The sequence below is a fragment of the Metopolophium dirhodum genome, chromosome 5, assembly GCF_019925205.1.
Source record: "Metopolophium dirhodum isolate CAU chromosome 5, ASM1992520v1, whole genome shotgun sequence".
NCBI classification, from domain to species: domain Eukaryota; kingdom Metazoa; phylum Arthropoda; class Insecta; order Hemiptera; family Aphididae; genus Metopolophium; species Metopolophium dirhodum.
The window spans coordinates 2,364,816-2,382,884 of record NC_083564.1 but is presented as its reverse complement, the minus strand read 5'-3'; the positions used below and the strand labels follow the sequence as shown (position 1 = coordinate 2,382,884).

Sequence of the window (18,069 nt, the reverse complement as noted above, 5' to 3'; positions counted from 1 at the left end):
TTATTCATACAATGCTATTCAGTATTTTACCTAGTACAGTAGTACCTCCTCACTGGCTCACTCCACAAAATAAACCAAGAAACGATCAAAACAACAGTGGCGCAACATTTTCTGATATTATCAAATTTAAATGCATGGCGGTTGTTGTTCAGCATTTTTTTTTTATAAATTAAAAACGAACGTTCCACATCTACTTACCTTTTACATATTCTCTAAACGATTTACGAAAACCAACAGACTGTATAGCAGGGGTGGCCACTAATGCCTTAACTTTGGGAGCCTCAAATTTATAAAGTTAATTCGAGGTGAGCCACATTGTAAACCAATGTTTATAAAATGAAGATACATTTTTGATTTTAAATCAAATTAAGTAATATTTATTTTTTATACTACAAAAAACATTATTATTATTAATATTATTGTTGTTTTACTTATGAGAAGTGCTTTTCCGAGTGTTCATTTTTTCTGTAAGTTTTTGGAAATCTGGCTGATAATTAATTGTAAGTGCAGTTTGCACAAGTTCACTTAAATGTTCATCATTTAGTTCAGATCGATGTTTAGATTTGATGAATTTTAGAGTAGAGTACAACGATTCACATACATAAGTTGTGCCAAAGATTGAAATAAGTCTATAGCACACACTTTTGTTCGTGGATATTTTTTTTCTGGAACATTTTTCCAAAATTCAATGGTAAAAACGCCACTTCATTTGAGTCCTTTTAGTCCTTCATCCTCTTGCAGTTCTAGTAGCTCCAACTCTACAACTGCTGTATCCTTTGTTATTGGTGATGAAACAGGACATCCATCGCTCACAACATCAACAGCAAATGGTATAGTATATAGTATATGCAGCCACGCAGGAACAATTAGGTATTTCCCTGATTGCCAAATCCAGTTAATAATGTTATTATCTCATCTTTATTCATAAACCGAGTTATACGGATAGAAACAATTAAGTATTTCCTTTGTTATCCTATCCTGAGTTGTTCTATTATTAGGTAAATTGATTGACGCATGAAAGTAAAAAAAAACAATTTTAACCTTTAAAATAAAATGTTTACTTAACATAAAATGAAAACTGCGTAAATATACTATAAATAACAATTAAATTGCCAACATTTGTCAAATGTGTGTTTTCCTCAGAAAACGGCGAAATATGCGAAAATATGCAATTAGAATTTTCGATTTAAATCTGTATGACTTAAAACAAATTTATATATCTTACTTAGACTATTCTGCAGTCATTATTAAACAATATGCAAATGCAACAAGTCCCGAACCCTAGTAATCATTAACTTAACTGTCATATTCTAATAATGTTTAAAATTATTTATTTTAACTTGACGAAACATAAAAAAATTAAATGTTTGAAAATTGTTAAAAATTAAATTTTTTTAGTATTTATTATTTTGATAATAATTCAAAAAATAGAAATTTTAAATTATCTGTATAAATATTCCCTATAGACTATAATACTAACCAAGTCAAAATATCCAAGGATAAAATAACCAATATATAGGACAAAATATCCAAATAGTTATTATTTTAATTTTTGTAACTAATAACTGTAGATAGTAAAATAATAAAAATAATATTATGTTGCGTAGTGCATACGTTTTAGTTATCGTCTATCGCCAACTAAAATTTTAGTTGTTGGGGTCAAAAATCATGGACATTTAAACAAAGGACAAGGCTCCTGATAAATTGTTACAATAGCGGTTGAACATTTTAAAAATAGATAGGCACAATTTATGAAATTGAAAATTGAAAAAAGATGGATAAGTGGATGTCGATCTGCTGTACAGTAGGTTACAAGTGGGTCATTGTAATGGATGGTGTTAAATTTGAATTCAATGATATACTATCATTGTATAAGAAAAACGATTCTAAGCAAAAACGGTCAGTCAGCCTATGATATTACCAAGTATATTTTGATGATATTATTGTGAAAAAAGTAATCTATTATATAAAAATAAGTCCGGTTTTCCTCCCTGACGCTATAACTCCAGAACGCACGAACCGATTTCCACGGTTTTGCATTCGTTGGAAAGGTCTTGGGCTCCGTGAGGTTTATAGCAAAGAAAATTCTGGAAAATTCAGGAAAAATTCAACAGAAAAGTGGGGAAATCGTTTTTCACATACAGCGCCATCTATTATACATAGCATGTACTTCAAACCAATAGCAACGGTGCGTGATAAAGTGTTTGACAGATAGTCATTATTCTCTGCTCAGTTAATTTCATTTAAGCTCAGTGTAAATTATGTGGATCGTGCATTTGAAGTTAAATTCAACACTCTGTCCATAGTCCAAAATGCCTAGAGAACGACGTGCGAACATCGGCCGCCGCACAAGACATGCAAGCCAGCAACAAGTCTATTCAAGGAACTTAAGAGAAGAAAGACAAAATATAATAAGAGAAAATGACCGATTGAGACATCGCGTGAGCACACGAAGATCATTGGCATCATACAATCGCTTGGCATTCCAATATGATCCCACTGCGAACTACAGTGATGATGAAAATTTGGATATTGGACGAATGACGACTATATGCCGATATTGCAATGCGTTAAAGTTCAAAAGAGAAACGGTTGGATTGTGCTGCGCAAGTGGAAAAGTCAAACTGGATCCATTACTTACACCACCACAGCCACTGAAAACATTGTTTGATGGAAGTGATCCCGATTCCAGCCATTTTCTTCAACACATCCTTGAATACAATAACTGCTTTCGCATGACTTCCTTTGGAGCTAATATCATTCGAGAAGGCGGCTTCATGCCGACTTGCAAGGTAAAAGATACAACACACATAACCAACACATAATTGCAACACATAACAACTTCATATACACCACACACTACACCATCACACGATTTACAATGTATTCATGAACAAATTTTAATGATTATTTGCAATTACAGATACAAGGTCAAATATATCATTTGCATGGTTCAATGGTGCCAACCACACCAGATGAACCGCATCAATTTCTGCAAATATATTTCATTTCGTCGATGGTGGATCAGCTGAACGTGCGGTGCAATAAACAGGGAGCACAACAGTTAAAGAGACGAATTATTGAACAGTTGCAAGCATTTTTTCACGCTAATAATGCTGTGGTTAATATGTTCAAAACAGCATTGGAACGAATGCCATCGGATACGCACAAATTCGTCATAAGAGCGGATTGTACTCCAACAGGTGAACATGTGCGAAGATTCAATGCACCCACCGTTAATGATGTTGCTGCAATTATTGTTGGCGATCCAACTAAATCACGAGACATTGTCGTTCAGCGAAGAAGCAATATCATGCATCGTGTAAACGAGACACATCGTTTGTACGATGCGTTACAATATCCAATCATTTATTGGCAAGGGCAAGACGGATACGACATCACGTTGAAGATGGTCGATCCAATTACAGGTACAATATTCACACACTAATTATTTCCATTATTACTTTTATTGGTTTCCATTAACAATTCATTTAATTTTGCATTTTCAGGAGTATCAACGAATAATAAAAATCTAAGCGCAATGAATTACTATGCGTATCGTATGATGATTCGTACACATGAGGAGAATGTCATTCTGAAGTGCGGTCGGCTATTCCAGCAATTCGCTGTCGACATGTATGTCAAAGTCGAGACCGAACGTTTAGCGTTCATCAGATTCAATCAGCCAAAGCTACGATCTGAGGACTATATACACTTGCGTGATGCTATTCATTCAGATGGTGATGTTCAGAATATTGGACGACTGACGGTTCTCCCATCAACTTATATCGGAAGCCCACGCCACATGCACGAATACGCTCAAGACGCTATGACGTACGTGCGAAATTATGGAACTCCGGATTTATTTATTACGGTCACATGCAATCCGAAGTGGACGGAAATTGAACGCGAGTTGGAACCGGGTCAAAAACCGCAAGATCGCCATGACATAATCGCCAGAGTATTTCAGCAAAAACTCAAGGTTATGATGGATGTGCTTACTAAGTATCGAGTTTTTGGTGACACACGTTGTTATATGTACTCGGTGGAATGGCAGAAGCGTGGACTACCGCATGCTCATATCCTAATTTGGTTGCTGAACAAATTACATTCAAATGAAGTGGATGACATCATATCAGCTGAAATTCCTGATCCAGTCACTGATCCCCGTCTACACGACATTGTGACGACACAGATGGTGCATGGACCGTGCGGTGCATTAAATCCATTATCGCCTTGCATGGCTGATGGAAAGTGCACAAAACGATATCCGCGACCGTTAGTTGCTGAAACAGTCACAGGGAACGATGGATATCCAGTTTATCGTCGGCGTTCAAAAGAAGATAACGGTCGAACTATCAAAGTTAAAGTTCAAAATCAAGAGATTGAGATCGGAAATGAATTCATTGTACCATATTGCCCGCTGCTATCACGAATTTTCGAAACACATGCAAACGTTGAGAGTTGTCATTCGGCCAAATCAATCAAATATTTGTGCAAGTACGTCACAAAAGGCAGCGACATGGCTGTGTTTGGTATTGCGTCGGAAAATGTGAATGACGAAATCAGCAACTTCCAAATGGGCAGATACGTCAGTACTAATGAAGCACTGTGGCGATTATTGTCATTTCAAATTCATGAAAGATATCCCACAGTTGTACATTTAGCAGTGCATTTGGAAAATGGCCAAAGAGTTTACTTCACTGAGGCTAATGCGGCACAACGAGCTGAGAGACCACCATCGACAACATTGACTAGCTTCTTTGCAATGTGTGAAGCAGATCCATTCGCAGCGACGCTGATGTACGTTGAAATGCCCAAGTATTACACTTGGAATCAATCAACAAAGAAATTCCAACGTCGCAAACAAGGAACCCCAGTTCCAGACTGGCCACAGGTGTTTTCAACTGATGCACTAGGTCGTATGTACACTGTTCATCCTAGAAACGATGAATGTTTTTATTTGCGACTGCTGTTAGTAAATGTACGTGGACCGAAATCATTTGCGCATTTGAAAACTGTGAATGGCCACCAATGCCAAACATATCGAGAAGCATGTCAACTATTGGGTTTGCTGGAGAACGATTCTCATTGGGATTTAACACTTGCAGATTCAGTTGTTTCATCAAATGCGTACCAAATACGAACGCTGTTCGCAATTATCATCACCACATGTTTTCCTTCACAACCAATTCAGTTATGGAACAAATACAAAGACGCCATATGTGAAGATATCTTGCATCGCTTGCGTATTCAAACGAATAATCCTGACATCCAAATAACCGATGAAATCTACAATGAAGGATTGATTCTGATTGAGGATCAATGCTTGACTATTGCAAACAAGCTACTGATTGAAGTAGGAATGATTGCGCCAAATCGATCGATGCACGATGCATTCAACCAAGAATTAAATCGAGAGCTGCAATACAATGTTGATACATTGCAGGAATTCGTTAGAAATAATGTTCCGTTGCTGAATGAACAGCAAAAACAAGTATACAAAACATTAATGCAAGCGGTGGACAATAATACTGGTGGTCTATTCTTCCTGGATGCACCTGGAGGAACAGGGAAAACATTTGTCATTTCATTGATTTTGGCCACTATTTGATCAAGATGTGACATAGCTTTGGCGTTAGCATCATCTGGAATTGCGGCGACTCTTCTAGATGGCGGTCGTACTGCACATTCTGCGCTTAAGTTGCCACTCAATTTAAACACAATTGATACTCCAACGTGCAATATTTCCCGATCCAGTGCAATGGGAAAATTGTTAATGCAATGCAAGCTCATTGTTTGGGATGAGTGCACAATGGCACATAAGAAATCACTTGAAGCACTTAACTTCACACTGAAGGATCTTCGGAGAAATAACAACATCTTTGGCGGCTTGATGATATTGTTGGCAGGCGATTTCAGGCAGACGTTGCCAGTAGTTCCCCGTGGAACGCCTGCAGATGAATTGAATGCTTGCCTAAAGGCATCACCTTTATGGAATAACGTAAAAACATTATCACTAACCACTAATATGAGAGTTCAACTTCAAAATGATCAAAGTGCTGCACAATTTTCCAAACAATTGTTAGATCTTGGAAATGGAAAAGTCCCAGTTGATGCGACATCTGGATTAATTACTCTTACCAACGACTTTTGCCGATTTGTAGACACTCAATTAGTTCTTATTGAAAATGTTTTCCCAAACATTAGTGAGAATTATAAGAATTATGCTTGGTTAAGTCAACGAGCAATTCTTGCAGCAAAGAATAATGATGTCCACGCACTGAATTTCACCATTCAATCAAAAATTGCTGGCGATTTGGTGACATACAAATCCGTTGATTCAATAACAAATCCCGATGATGTAGTAAATTATCCAACGGAGTTTTTGAACTCTCTGGAGATACCAGGATTTCCACCACATAACTTGCAACTGAAAGTTGGTACAGTTATTTTGATACTGCGTAATTTGAATCCACCGCGACTTTGCAACGGTACTCGACTTTCGGTAAAGAGACTTATGCCGAATTTAATTGAGGCAACCATTATTAACGGAAAGTACGCAGGTGAAAATGTATGTATTCCTCGAATACCAATGATTCCGACTGATCTTCCGTTTGACTTCAAACGATTGCAATTCCCAGTTCGCCTTGCGTTCGCAATGACAATTAATAAGTCGCAAGGCCAATCGCTTAGTGTTTGCGGGATAAATTTGGAAAATCATTGTTTTTCACATGGACAGTTATACGTTGCGTGTTCACGAGTTGGGAAACCATCCGCTTTGTTTGTGTTAACGTCAGACCAAAAAACAAAAAATGTGGTTTACCAAAGAGCACTACAATGAAACAATTAAATAACACTTCATTTTAGTAGGTAATTGAAATGAATTTATTACTGTTGTGAAATGAAATAAATATTTTCCTTTTCAAATATATAACAAAAAAAATTTTTTTTCTTTATCTTTAAATCACCAAACGAAATGTTACATAAAACGAATCTGGTGGCGAAACGGAGTTCGCCGGGTCTGCTAGTTATTATATATAACATATTTACGTGGAGCCTTGTTTTAAATTAAACGAGAAATAACGATTTTGGTTGTCTGGTGTAGGTACTAAGGTACTTGAAACAATTTGATACAAGTTACTCATAGGTTGCTTAATATAATTTGTTTAAAGATTATATTATTTTGTTTTAATTTTAATTATGTTGTACGGATATTGAAGAGTTTCAAAATGAGGTTTTCCACAAATATCGTCATTAGACATTAGTCACAAATGTACTTAGTAGATTTTTAAGTAATCAGGTAGACATTAGTAAAAAATTAGAATCTATTTAAATTTTAAACACATATCGATAATTTAAATATTTTTCTCTGTATCAATTCAAGATAATATTTCTTCATAAAATGGTATTATAGACATTAATATTAATATGATGAGAGATATTATAGACTAAACATTTTGTATTAATTTGGTGAAAATATATTAATGTTTATAATATTTATATATATATATAATATTTAGTTTTACAGGTTTATAACACTCTACAGATTTTAATTTAGGTAAATCCATTGACTTACGTATACTGATGGTAATCATTTTAATGCAATTGGTAAAATAATCAAGATCAAGTTGTTTTCTAACGAATTAAAGCACAGGAAAAAAAGGGAAAAATAAATGTTCAAAACAGTTTGTTCATTTTTATTTTATTTGAAATTAAATTCTTACCGCAGCGTTTAAATTAATAATTTATTAAATAATAGTACCTACTTCACGACTCGCGCGAACATAAAGTGTTGCCCGGCGTATAGTATAGGCAAAATAGGTACATTACTGCCAGTGTTCATTATTGCAAATAATTATTTAAGAGGACATCACACCCGCATATTATGACGTGTTGTCTCCGTCTTACAAATGTACAACATACCAAAAACTGTTTTGCTCGGGACAACTTTTATCTTTTTGTGCTTGTAGTAGTGGTTCCAAAATTTCTGAACATACAGGGTAGAAATTTATCTATGCAACAGCGTGCCCATATTTTAGATAACATAAATACAATAAAAGGTATTTGCTTCTCAACATTTCGTTTTTTTATTTTGCTTATAAAAAATTATTGGATAATGCTATTAAAATAAAGAGCACGCTGTTGCACAGATTAAGTTCTTCTTTACGGGTTGTGAAAATTTGGTAGTTCTACAACAAATATGGTGCGAGAAAAGTTGTCCCGCGCAAAACAATTTTTTTGTCACGCCTGCACCGAAAGTTTGGTTTTCGACCGCGGTTGAAGCGTTCGAAAGCGTCCTTTTTCCGTCCAGCGGGCGGTAAAGTGGAAATCCCCAAAGTGCCGGGCGGAAAAGAGGAAATCCCCAAAAGTGCCGGCCGCTGGGCGCGTACCCTCTACACAACCAGAAACTAAAATGTATAGTGTATACCTACCACGGTCCTTACAAAACATAAACTTTTGGTTACATCTTAAATGTATAGTATAACCTCCTTGCATGACGCATAAACATTTAAACATATTTTGCACTGTTCCTAGATAAGTGCGTCAAACGATGCGTTAGTAAGTTTATTTCACGCAATTTGTATAATAATCTTATCAGTTACAATAATAAAATATACAAAGTGAAAATTGTAATTTTGAAATAAAATAAAATGTCTTCCATGAAATTGTTTTTGTAGAATAGTCACGATTTAAGATATCTTAAATCGTGAGAATAGTCTATAATTGTTGCATAGATCCCTGCATAACCTTTTCCATGAACGCAGGGACGTGACAAAAAATAGTATGTGTGGCTCGCGCGGGAAGGCCATTTCCCGCCCTTGCCACACAATATACTAATGCTATGTTGTACATTTGTAAGACGTAGACAACACATGCGGGTGTGAAGTACACTATTTTATTGCTAATCACAACGCCGTTCTCCGAGAGAATGTGGTTTAATCTTTTTTCTATGATGTGGTCAATTAAAAACCATAAAATGTCGTACCACTCTGTACTTGTACACCTCTACAAAACATCCACATCTCAACACCAGTTAGATGCATGAAATGACTTTTTCTTCATTCTTGGCGAACTGCGGACTATACATTATATGATATGTATGATACATGTATGCAATATAGTATGCACAGTCGAATAGGTACCAGAATATCTGAATACTACGAACAATGTAACTAAACAAATACATTGATACAGGTACATCAATTCCAAAACACTATTTCAAAGCTATTTAAAACGGAGAATAAACTATTATCTATATTTTTCCGAAAACATATACTATATTACCGCTTCTTTATTTGGAAAATAAATATTTATAATAATGTACCTAGGGTACATATGAGGTTAAAGCTAAATTAAGATTACCTGTATAATAAATGTATCTCGTATATATTCTTAAAAAAAAACGTTTCACTAATTGTGTTATGGTATTTTATTTCTTATTGAATTTAATTAATTTTTAATTGATTATAGCCTAATAAAATTGTTAATGATAGTTTAAGATATATTCATTTTTTTATTTTATTGATAAAACAGTTAGGAGGTATACCTACTAAAATCAAAATGGATGGCTTAATTTTTTGTTCAATGAAATTATTAGAATCGTTAATCGTCTTCGATAAATGTTGACAATTTATGGCCACAACTGTCCTCAAGTAAGCAAATTAGGCCTGTATACACAAAAAAACTTCTCTACATCATGGGACATAGACCCAATTTATAGGTATATGTTTTTTAGTTATCATGTATTTATCTCTATCAGCAATTATTCATTGGAATAATTTAATATAATATCGGTATAGCTTATGTTCAAAGTAATTGATGTCTGAGTAGTATTATGATTGACAGCGAACATTTTTTTTTTTTTGAGTAATACTATGTTTTAGAAGTAGATAATCGTAGCACTGGTGTTATCCCAGTACCATAGACATAAATACATTAAAATAACGTATAATTATGTCAAATATCCAAATGTACTTTTTATATATTAAGGATGAGATAAATTTCTTAATGCCATGTATACATAACAAAATGCTGCACTATGTAATATTCTTTAATTATATATATATATACTTATATCATTATCATAAAAAAATAGCACCATGGAATAACATACTATAAATAGCAGAAATAATTTTATGAAAATGTTTAGCGCAACAAATTACTACTTTCAACTTTTCACTTTTATTGTTTGTTATGGACAAAATGTCACATAAAAACTAACATAATTTTAACTTTTTTATCTTAGTTATCAACTTTATAAGTAAAAAAATATTCTTATAGGAATTTTAATTATAGGCAACACAATGAACATGTTTTCTATAGACTAAACAAATATAACTTAAATTAAATTTAGACAAATTAATTAGTTTAATTTTTTGAATTAAAAAATATGATATCATCAGCAGCAATTGATGTAGTTGTTCGAGAATTACCAGATTCATCTTTTAATTCTCCGTAGATTAATCTCCCGCTTATGTGTATACGTTGTCCTTTTTGTAGGTAATTATATACAGTGTCACGCAATCCAGGCCTAAATACAACGATACGGTGCCAGTCAGTCTTTTGTGTGCTTTCTAAAAACAATTATAATCATAATATTAGAGGTGATGAAATAAATAACAAGCTAAATGTATTGCCTTCATTATTGTTGATATAATTTTGGTGTGTAGCCAATGAAAATACAACAACTGGATGTTCTTCTGTGCCTCGTTTTTGCGGATCCGCACCAACTCGTCCCAAAAGTGTGACTTTATTTATTGCTAGTTAAATAAATTCTAATATGAGTAACAATGTTAAATATAATAGATAATCAGTAGTATAAATGAAAAAGTAAACAAAAAATTCATAAATGATAAAAATTTAAAAACCAACTCTTTTCAATTTTGATGGGTAGGGGTGCTGCTTCTTGAGTGTAATTATTGCGAAATAGTTGCTTTGAATAATTAGTACTCCTTAAAATACTGGATAAAATCTGAAATATAAAAATTTGTTTACATAAATAAGTTATTAAAACTTAAGACTAAAATGTTTTAAAATTAAGTTATTAAAAAAAATTGCAATACATAATATCATTGATTATACATAGTATGTACTATGTACTATTATACTATGTATAATCAATGATAATATTAATGCTCATAATTATATTATTAATTCAAATAGGTAAATACTAATATACTATATACATATTTCAATTATATTAAAATACACTTGTGAATGTAAATTGTATACGTTTCCTAAGTATAATAATGCAAACTTAATATCTGGATATAGACAGATACTTTGATACTAACAATCATATTTAATAGGAGTTAATTTTCCTTAAAATTATAACATAGAAAGATAAAATAATGATAGAATTTAAAATATGTGTTAAGCGTAGGTAGATAATTTATTAGCAAATATTTAGAGGATCATAATTCATAATATATTGTATCAAACAAATATAACCTCTATAAAGAGTCAAATTAAAGTAAATTATACTGAATTGACAATAAATGTAACAAAGTATAGAGTAATTAGATTTTATTATAAAACTTATTTTTTGCTGCATTTAAGAATTTTGGTTGACAAGATCTGGCATCGGATACTATAGATCTGCAAATTTATTAGTCAAACAATTATGATAGCCAATCATTATGGGTTCTTAACAATATTTGTTGACACCTTATAATTTTTTGGTATTCAATATTATAATATAATATATGAAGTAAAGGTTTAATCTTTATTATTTATTTTTGATATTCCACGAGTTCCAAAATTAAAATAGATGAATTAATATTAATTTCCAAGCTATAATATAGATGTAGGTACCTACTAATACAAAATATTTATTTCTTCTAGAATACATGTTCCATTAAAAAAGAACTCTTTAATTAATCAAAATAAAATTACACTACACACTTATCAAAAAGTAAAAACATTTAACTACTAATGTAAAGCATACATTATGAACAACTATTTTAACCAATGAACAAACAATGTATATTATGTTAATTTTTAAGACAACATTCGAATTTACATTTTAATGAAACTGTTAATATTGTTGTATCTATTATGTAAATACATCCAAAGTCCGTATTATACATTCATACTACATTACTATAATATATCTAAGGACTAGGTACTTGTGTATATTTTTCTAGCCATGCTATTTTCAATTTACTATGAATTACATTAAAAATCAGAATTTAAAGTTTCACATAAAAATACATTTTAAATTGTTTTACCTTTGTTTTTAACATTTTCTTATTGGTATTGTATGTGCTTATTACTAAATAGTGTTCTTCTCGTCGGCCTTAAACTACGGCGGTCACCTGCAACATACACAACAGAAATAAACTACATTTATATCGTCAAGTAATTATATTTAAACAAGGAAATCAGCAATCCACTAATGAGATAAATTAACTAGAAAATATTGACAAATTATAGCATTTTTTCCAGATTTAAAACAACAATAATTACTGTCGTTCAATATTTACCAATATTATATTGTATTGCGTATTTGCGTTTGTGTACTTTTATTGTTGTTGAGACGGCTTTGGCTTACTAATTGCATACAAATTACTATATAAATACAATTTTTCGCTTTTCAGGATTTCCGTTTTCACTTTTATTTGGCGCACTTTAAACAAATAGGCTCTATTAATTTGTACTCACGTTAATGCGATATTGCTCGTTCTAGTTTAAGGTTATGGCGCCAAACGCAGCCAAAAAATGTACGAACGAAAACTGTAGACATTTGAGATTTAAACACCAAAGGTCGAGTGTTTAACTTGCAACTATCGACTTCCAACAGTTCCGACGCGATGAATGAGCCGACTATTGAAAGATCAACAAGATTTGCGAACGTTTATGCGACATAATTATAATATTATAATATTTATAAGCATTTGACGAGGTATTTATTCGGCCATTTCGCCGGGGACCGGGCGCAAACGCACACCCCGCCGACAACAGCTGTTTTTATTTCGTCCTGTAGAATTACAATCTGCGTGCCGATATTAGGCGGACCGGTCAAAATCTAAATTGCTGGATACCCACCAATTTCCGTGCGTTTACCGTATAAATTTATAACAGTCGTTAAATTCCTCTCAATTTGCTGTGGTTAGTGCCGTTTTGACGAACGTCCGTTTCGTTCGAATAAAATGTAGTTCGCCAGACGGTGCGCGTTATTATTCTATCGTATTTTATTATCTTATCGATTTGTTTTTTTTTTTTTTTTTTACAACTCTACTACATAATACACACCATTCCGTAAAATTATTTAATAATTTTAATTTGATCAACCTTGAATTACGTGTACAATAAAGGTAGGTAATAATATTTTTTTTTTTAAACAAGTTGTACAACTCATTGTATTATTTTTTACTGCATCACAGTCCACGCAATTGAGTAAGTCGCGTTCGTGTGATTGTGTACTGTGCAGGAGGTAGCTATAAACTTGCGATTTATACCTACTTAAAGGTGTAATATAAAAAAATTGTCTGTCGATAAATTCTAATTCATTTCGAACGTTACTACGTTAGTGCATTTGCAAGGTATGTATTATAAACAAAAAAACTATAGCGTACTGTAAGACTATTGGTATGATATGGATAAGCCTCTTTATATAATTGCACTCGGCAGGCTACACTTCTCGTCCAGTCATCAAATACAATTTGTAGCGATTAAGCCATTTGAGTATTATTTTTAAAGTTAATTTTTGTATTTGTGATATTTGACAATATTCTGCAGCACGAATGTGTGATACCTCAGTAAATAGTAAAATACGATCCAAAACATTTATTTTACTAACTGTAAATGTATTAGGAATCAATTAATACATAATTAATGTCAGTTTTAGTACATGTCATGTTAATAATCATATTCATTTCCCATTTCAATATATTTTGGTTTTAAATTTTAAAATATGTCAATATGTACACTATTATGTTGAACAATGAATAAAAATTTGTATTTAATTCTTATCTTATAAAAATATATTGATTTATACTTCAAGGTCACAAATCTTTATTTAATGTAATATAGGTAAGACACTTAAAAATCCATTTTTTTATATGAATTATTTGCCAGTTGATGCAGCATAATATAAATATGTTTTATCTAGTAATATAGTACCTACCTAATACATTTGTGTATTGTGTGTGCCTATATTATTAATTGTTATATTAATAGGTATGTGATTCATATGATTTATTACTGTGGTAATTTGTAGTAATAAAATATGTATTGATAATAAACATCATGTTCAATATGAATGTTAAATGTTGATATTACCTATATTTATCGTATATATTGTGTAGATAATGTTCAGCTTAAACATGTAGGTATAAAACTATAATTATAAATTTAATAATAATTTTTATTTTCTTGTATTTTTATAAATTAAAAATTCTTTTATTGGATTACATATTATAAGATAATATTTAATATCAAGAATTATTTATATAATTATAATATTATTTACAAATTAAGTTTTATACATTTTTTGTGATTTGACCTAAATTAAATATTCTTTATTTATAATTCTGTTTATAATATTACAAATTGTATTTTTATAGAGTATACTATTTCAAATCTGTATCAATAAGTCACAATGGGTATTCTTGAAGAGCTTGTAAGTATTTAGAGTATAATAAAAATTTAATTATGTAAACAAATATAAAAAAAGGCTTTATTATTTTACTACAATGTTCAGTTTTAAACAATTTATTCAATCAAGTTTGGTAGAACTCATTAACAAATTAACTTAGAATTTTGCTTATTTCAACTTTATGTCACCTGAACTATTCTAGTACAATACAATTATCCTTTTATTTTAATATTATGTTTTATACTCAACATTTTTTGTTTATCTAATTTGTTTTATAAAATAATATTCTAGATAATATTTATAGGTTTAGGTAATTTAGATTATGAACAATATTTGTGGTTACAATAAAATTACACTAGTACGGTACCTACCTATATAACACCATTGCTTATAAAATAGCTTAAAAAAATACTATTTGCTATAATATTTTATATTTGTAATAAATAATATTCAATGATAATACATTTAACCTCCCTATTATTAGAATAAGTATTCAATTTATTTTAAATAAACCTATTAATTTAATTGTGCCTCTTTCTTTTAAGAAATCTAGACCTTGTGTGATTCTTCCATGAAGATAAACATAACCTTCAACAACTTAAACTTTTGATTTTTATATAATAAGAAAATTGATAACACATTCCAATTCAACAACAATGCATTGATTTAGCACACATTTTTTAGTTCAATAACTAATTTTTTACCTTAAAGTTAATGACAGGTTTTCTCAATTTTCTCAATTTGTAATTTTTTATAAAGAAAAAATGAGTTCTTTTTCTGTTAGAAATTTTTTGTCTACATTTTCGGTAAAAAAATTTAATACAAATTTGTTTTTTATTTATGTTTACTTTGAAATAAATGTTTTGATTTAAATCTATTATTTACTATTATTATTATTTATCTTTTAGAGTGTTTCTTCAGTGTTAGTTGGACTTGGGATTGTTGTAACTACTGGTTTTGCTATATCAGCATTTGTAGCCAATTTCCAAAAGAAAAGCCAAAAAAAAAGAACATTAGTGGATTCAAATACAAAGATTCCATTGCCACTTATTCAAAAACATATTATTAGTCACGACACACGGAGATTTAGATTTGAATTGCCATCCAAAAATCATATTCTTGGTAATATTTATTGTGTACTTCAAATTTGTAGATACAATTTGTTGCAACACTTTCATTATACATACTATTATATCAATTAGATACAAGTGTTCAATATATTTTATTTACAATTTAATCATTAGTCATAACATTTGTTATATATAATTTTATTTGAGTCATTATAATATAAATATAGATTAGTTGTTAATATAATAACATATAGATTTAATATTAATTTATTATTATTAATTATTTCCTAAAAAAATTTACAGGTTTACCAATAGGGCAACATATACATTTATCAGCGAGAATAAATGAGGAATTAGTTGCCCGTGCATACACACCAGTCAGTAGTGACAATGATGTTGGATATATGGATTTGGTTATTAAAGTAAAATATTTTGCATCATTTTAAATGTATATAAATTACATATTACTATTTATTTCATCATATTTTTTTTAGGTTTATTTCAGAGACCAAAATCCTAAGTTCCCTGATGGTGGTAAATTAACTCAATATCTTGAAAAAATGGAAATTGGAGACACAATTGATGTTCGTGGACCTTCTGGTCGTCTCATATATCATGGTCGTGGAGATTTTGAAATTAAAGCTGTTAAAAGAATAGATCCTTCTCATAACCTTTACGCTAAAAAGATATCAATGATTGCTGGTAAAATTACAAATGTTATTATTATTTGATAAATAACTATTCCTGTGTTACAATATTAATTTGTTTTCATTGGGTATGTCAGGTGGTACTGGTATTACACCAATGTTGCAGTTGATTAGACAAGTCACTAGAGATCCTAAAGATGAAACCAAATTGTCATTACTCTTTGCCAATCAGACTGAAGAAGATATATTACTAAGAGATGAATTAGAAGAAGCTGTTAAAAGTCATCCAGATCGAATCAAAGTCTGGTATACAGTTGATAGACCTACTGATGGTAAATCATTTATTACACTTACATTATGTACCATATTGTATTCTGTTAAGTGAGAGAACACACATATTTTGCACATCCCCACTCAACACCCGGCCATGGAGACCAGTTCCATTATAACAGGTTACAGAGTGGTGAAAACTGATTTTTAATCGTGTTCTCTTGCTGGACAGAGCATAAATGTTATATGTGTTATGTTCATTGCTTAATTTTAACGAAACATATTAATTTCTAGGATGGAAGTATAGTGTTGGATTTATATCATCTGACATGATATCAGAACATCTATATCCACCAGCTCAAGATACATTGGTATTGATGTGTGGACCTCCTCCAATGATAAATTTTGCATGTATTCCAAATCTTGACAAACTTGGATATGATGCTAAGTTAAGATTTTCTTATTAAAAAAAAAAAAAAAAATGTTTTTCATATATATTAGACCGTCCGTATCAGTTTCGAGTTGTATTTGTTGATTCACATTTTGTAATAGATTTTGATCATTGAATGGGTATTTGGTATTTAATAAACATTTAAACCCTTTTATAATGTTGCTAATGAATTGGTGTTAGCACTTAATTTATGTACAAATTGTTTAATCTAGCTAAGCATAATACAATATATTTATATAATATTTCTTCAATATATCTATTTTAGAATGTATTCCAAAACATAAACATTTTAAAGTCCTGTTTTGGTTTACACCAAAAGTGTATATATTCTTATATTCTATATTGTATGTGATGTGTTGTAATAAAGTGTTTCATTTTGAGTATTGAAGTATATAACTATTTATTAATGCAGTGTAAGAAATTATTAAAACCTTAACGTTTATAATCTTACATAGTTACATGTATTAAAATATTATGCTAAAATGTGCTACCCTATATACAGACAAATTACGATAAAACTAATTATAGATTTTTATTATAATGATAACAGTACAAGATAAACAAGTTCTGTGGCAACAATGTCATTGATTAACATGAAATGTTCTTTTTGACATTGATACTTGACCAGATGTTTAAACACTAAACGCTTAATGAATTATTATGCTAATGTACACAGTGGCTATTTTCACGCTCGGCGTGAAAAAAACTTTTTTTGCTCCTTAATATTGGGCACAGTTGAAGGAATTACCCTATATATGTCTTGTCAATACTTTGTCTACATATCTGCACATGTTGTGGCACAGAAGACATACTCGTTATAAATGAGCACTCCCATGTTGTAGTGACGTTTAAGAGACCTTCTCCAGAATTAACTATGCCTTTCATGTTAAGGTGAGATACAACTTTTACTTGGTCTATGTAGTTAATTTTTAATTGTACTAAATTAAACACATATGGTGTTAAATACTAAAATAATTGTTTTATTTCTGGTGTTAATTCAGCTACACAAATTAGAGTTTTGGAAAAACA

The 18,069-nt window shown here is 31.0% G+C and overlaps 4 protein-coding genes across 8 annotated transcripts; 3 read left to right on the top strand and 1 right to left on the bottom strand.

The window, feature by feature from the left end:
- The first annotated feature begins 1,960 nt into the window (after positions 1-1,960).
- LOC132944722 (uncharacterized) lies at positions 1,961-5,614 on the top strand. The gene is made up of 3 exons (XM_061014199.1): positions 1,961-2,792; positions 2,924-3,428; positions 3,510-5,614. Exons 1-3 carry the CDS (start codon positions 2,313-2,315, stop codon positions 5,612-5,614), a joined length of 3,090 nt encoding a protein of 1,029 aa, XP_060870182.1. The 5' UTR covers positions 1,961-2,312.
- A 150-nt stretch (positions 5,615-5,764) lies between these two features.
- On the top strand, positions 5,765-6,844 carry LOC132944721 (ATP-dependent DNA helicase PIF1-like). The gene has a single exon (XM_061014198.1). It carries the CDS (start codon positions 5,765-5,767, stop codon positions 6,842-6,844), a length of 1,080 nt encoding a protein of 359 aa, XP_060870181.1.
- A 3,192-nt stretch (positions 6,845-10,036) lies between these two features.
- Positions 10,037-12,923, bottom strand: LOC132945165 (single-stranded DNA-binding protein, mitochondrial). 2 transcript variants are annotated; one of them, XM_061014833.1, is made up of 5 exons: positions 12,667-12,923; positions 12,234-12,320; positions 10,876-10,975; positions 10,641-10,763; positions 10,037-10,577 (listed from the first exon to the last, which is right to left on the bottom strand). In XM_061014833.1, the coding sequence occupies exons 2-5, from the start codon at positions 12,246-12,248 to the stop codon at positions 10,372-10,374; spliced, it is 444 nt and encodes a 147-aa protein (XP_060870816.1). In that variant the 5' UTR covers positions 12,249-12,320; positions 12,667-12,923; the 3' UTR covers positions 10,037-10,371. The 2 variants fall into 2 exon arrangements, with proteins under 2 accessions (XP_060870816.1, XP_060870815.1); XM_061014832.1 differs by lacking the exon at positions 12,667-12,923 and adding an exon at positions 12,489-12,660.
- Positions 12,924-13,097: 174 nt separating this feature from the next.
- Positions 13,098-17,428, top strand: LOC132945160 (NADH-cytochrome b5 reductase 2). 4 transcript variants are annotated; one of them, XM_061014824.1, is made up of 8 exons: positions 13,098-13,319; positions 13,389-13,547; positions 14,571-14,626; positions 15,511-15,724; positions 15,976-16,094; positions 16,167-16,374; positions 16,457-16,651; positions 16,884-17,428. In XM_061014824.1, the coding sequence occupies exons 3-8, from the start codon at positions 14,606-14,608 to the stop codon at positions 17,054-17,056; spliced, it is 930 nt and encodes a 309-aa protein (XP_060870807.1). In that variant the 5' UTR covers positions 13,098-13,319; positions 13,389-13,547; positions 14,571-14,605; the 3' UTR covers positions 17,057-17,428. The 4 variants fall into 4 exon arrangements, with proteins under 4 accessions (XP_060870807.1, XP_060870806.1, XP_060870808.1 ...); XM_061014823.1 differs by lacking the exon at positions 13,389-13,547; XM_061014825.1 differs by lacking the exons at positions 13,098-13,319; positions 13,389-13,547 and adding an exon at positions 14,268-14,332.
- Positions 17,429-18,069: the final 641 nt, after the last annotated feature.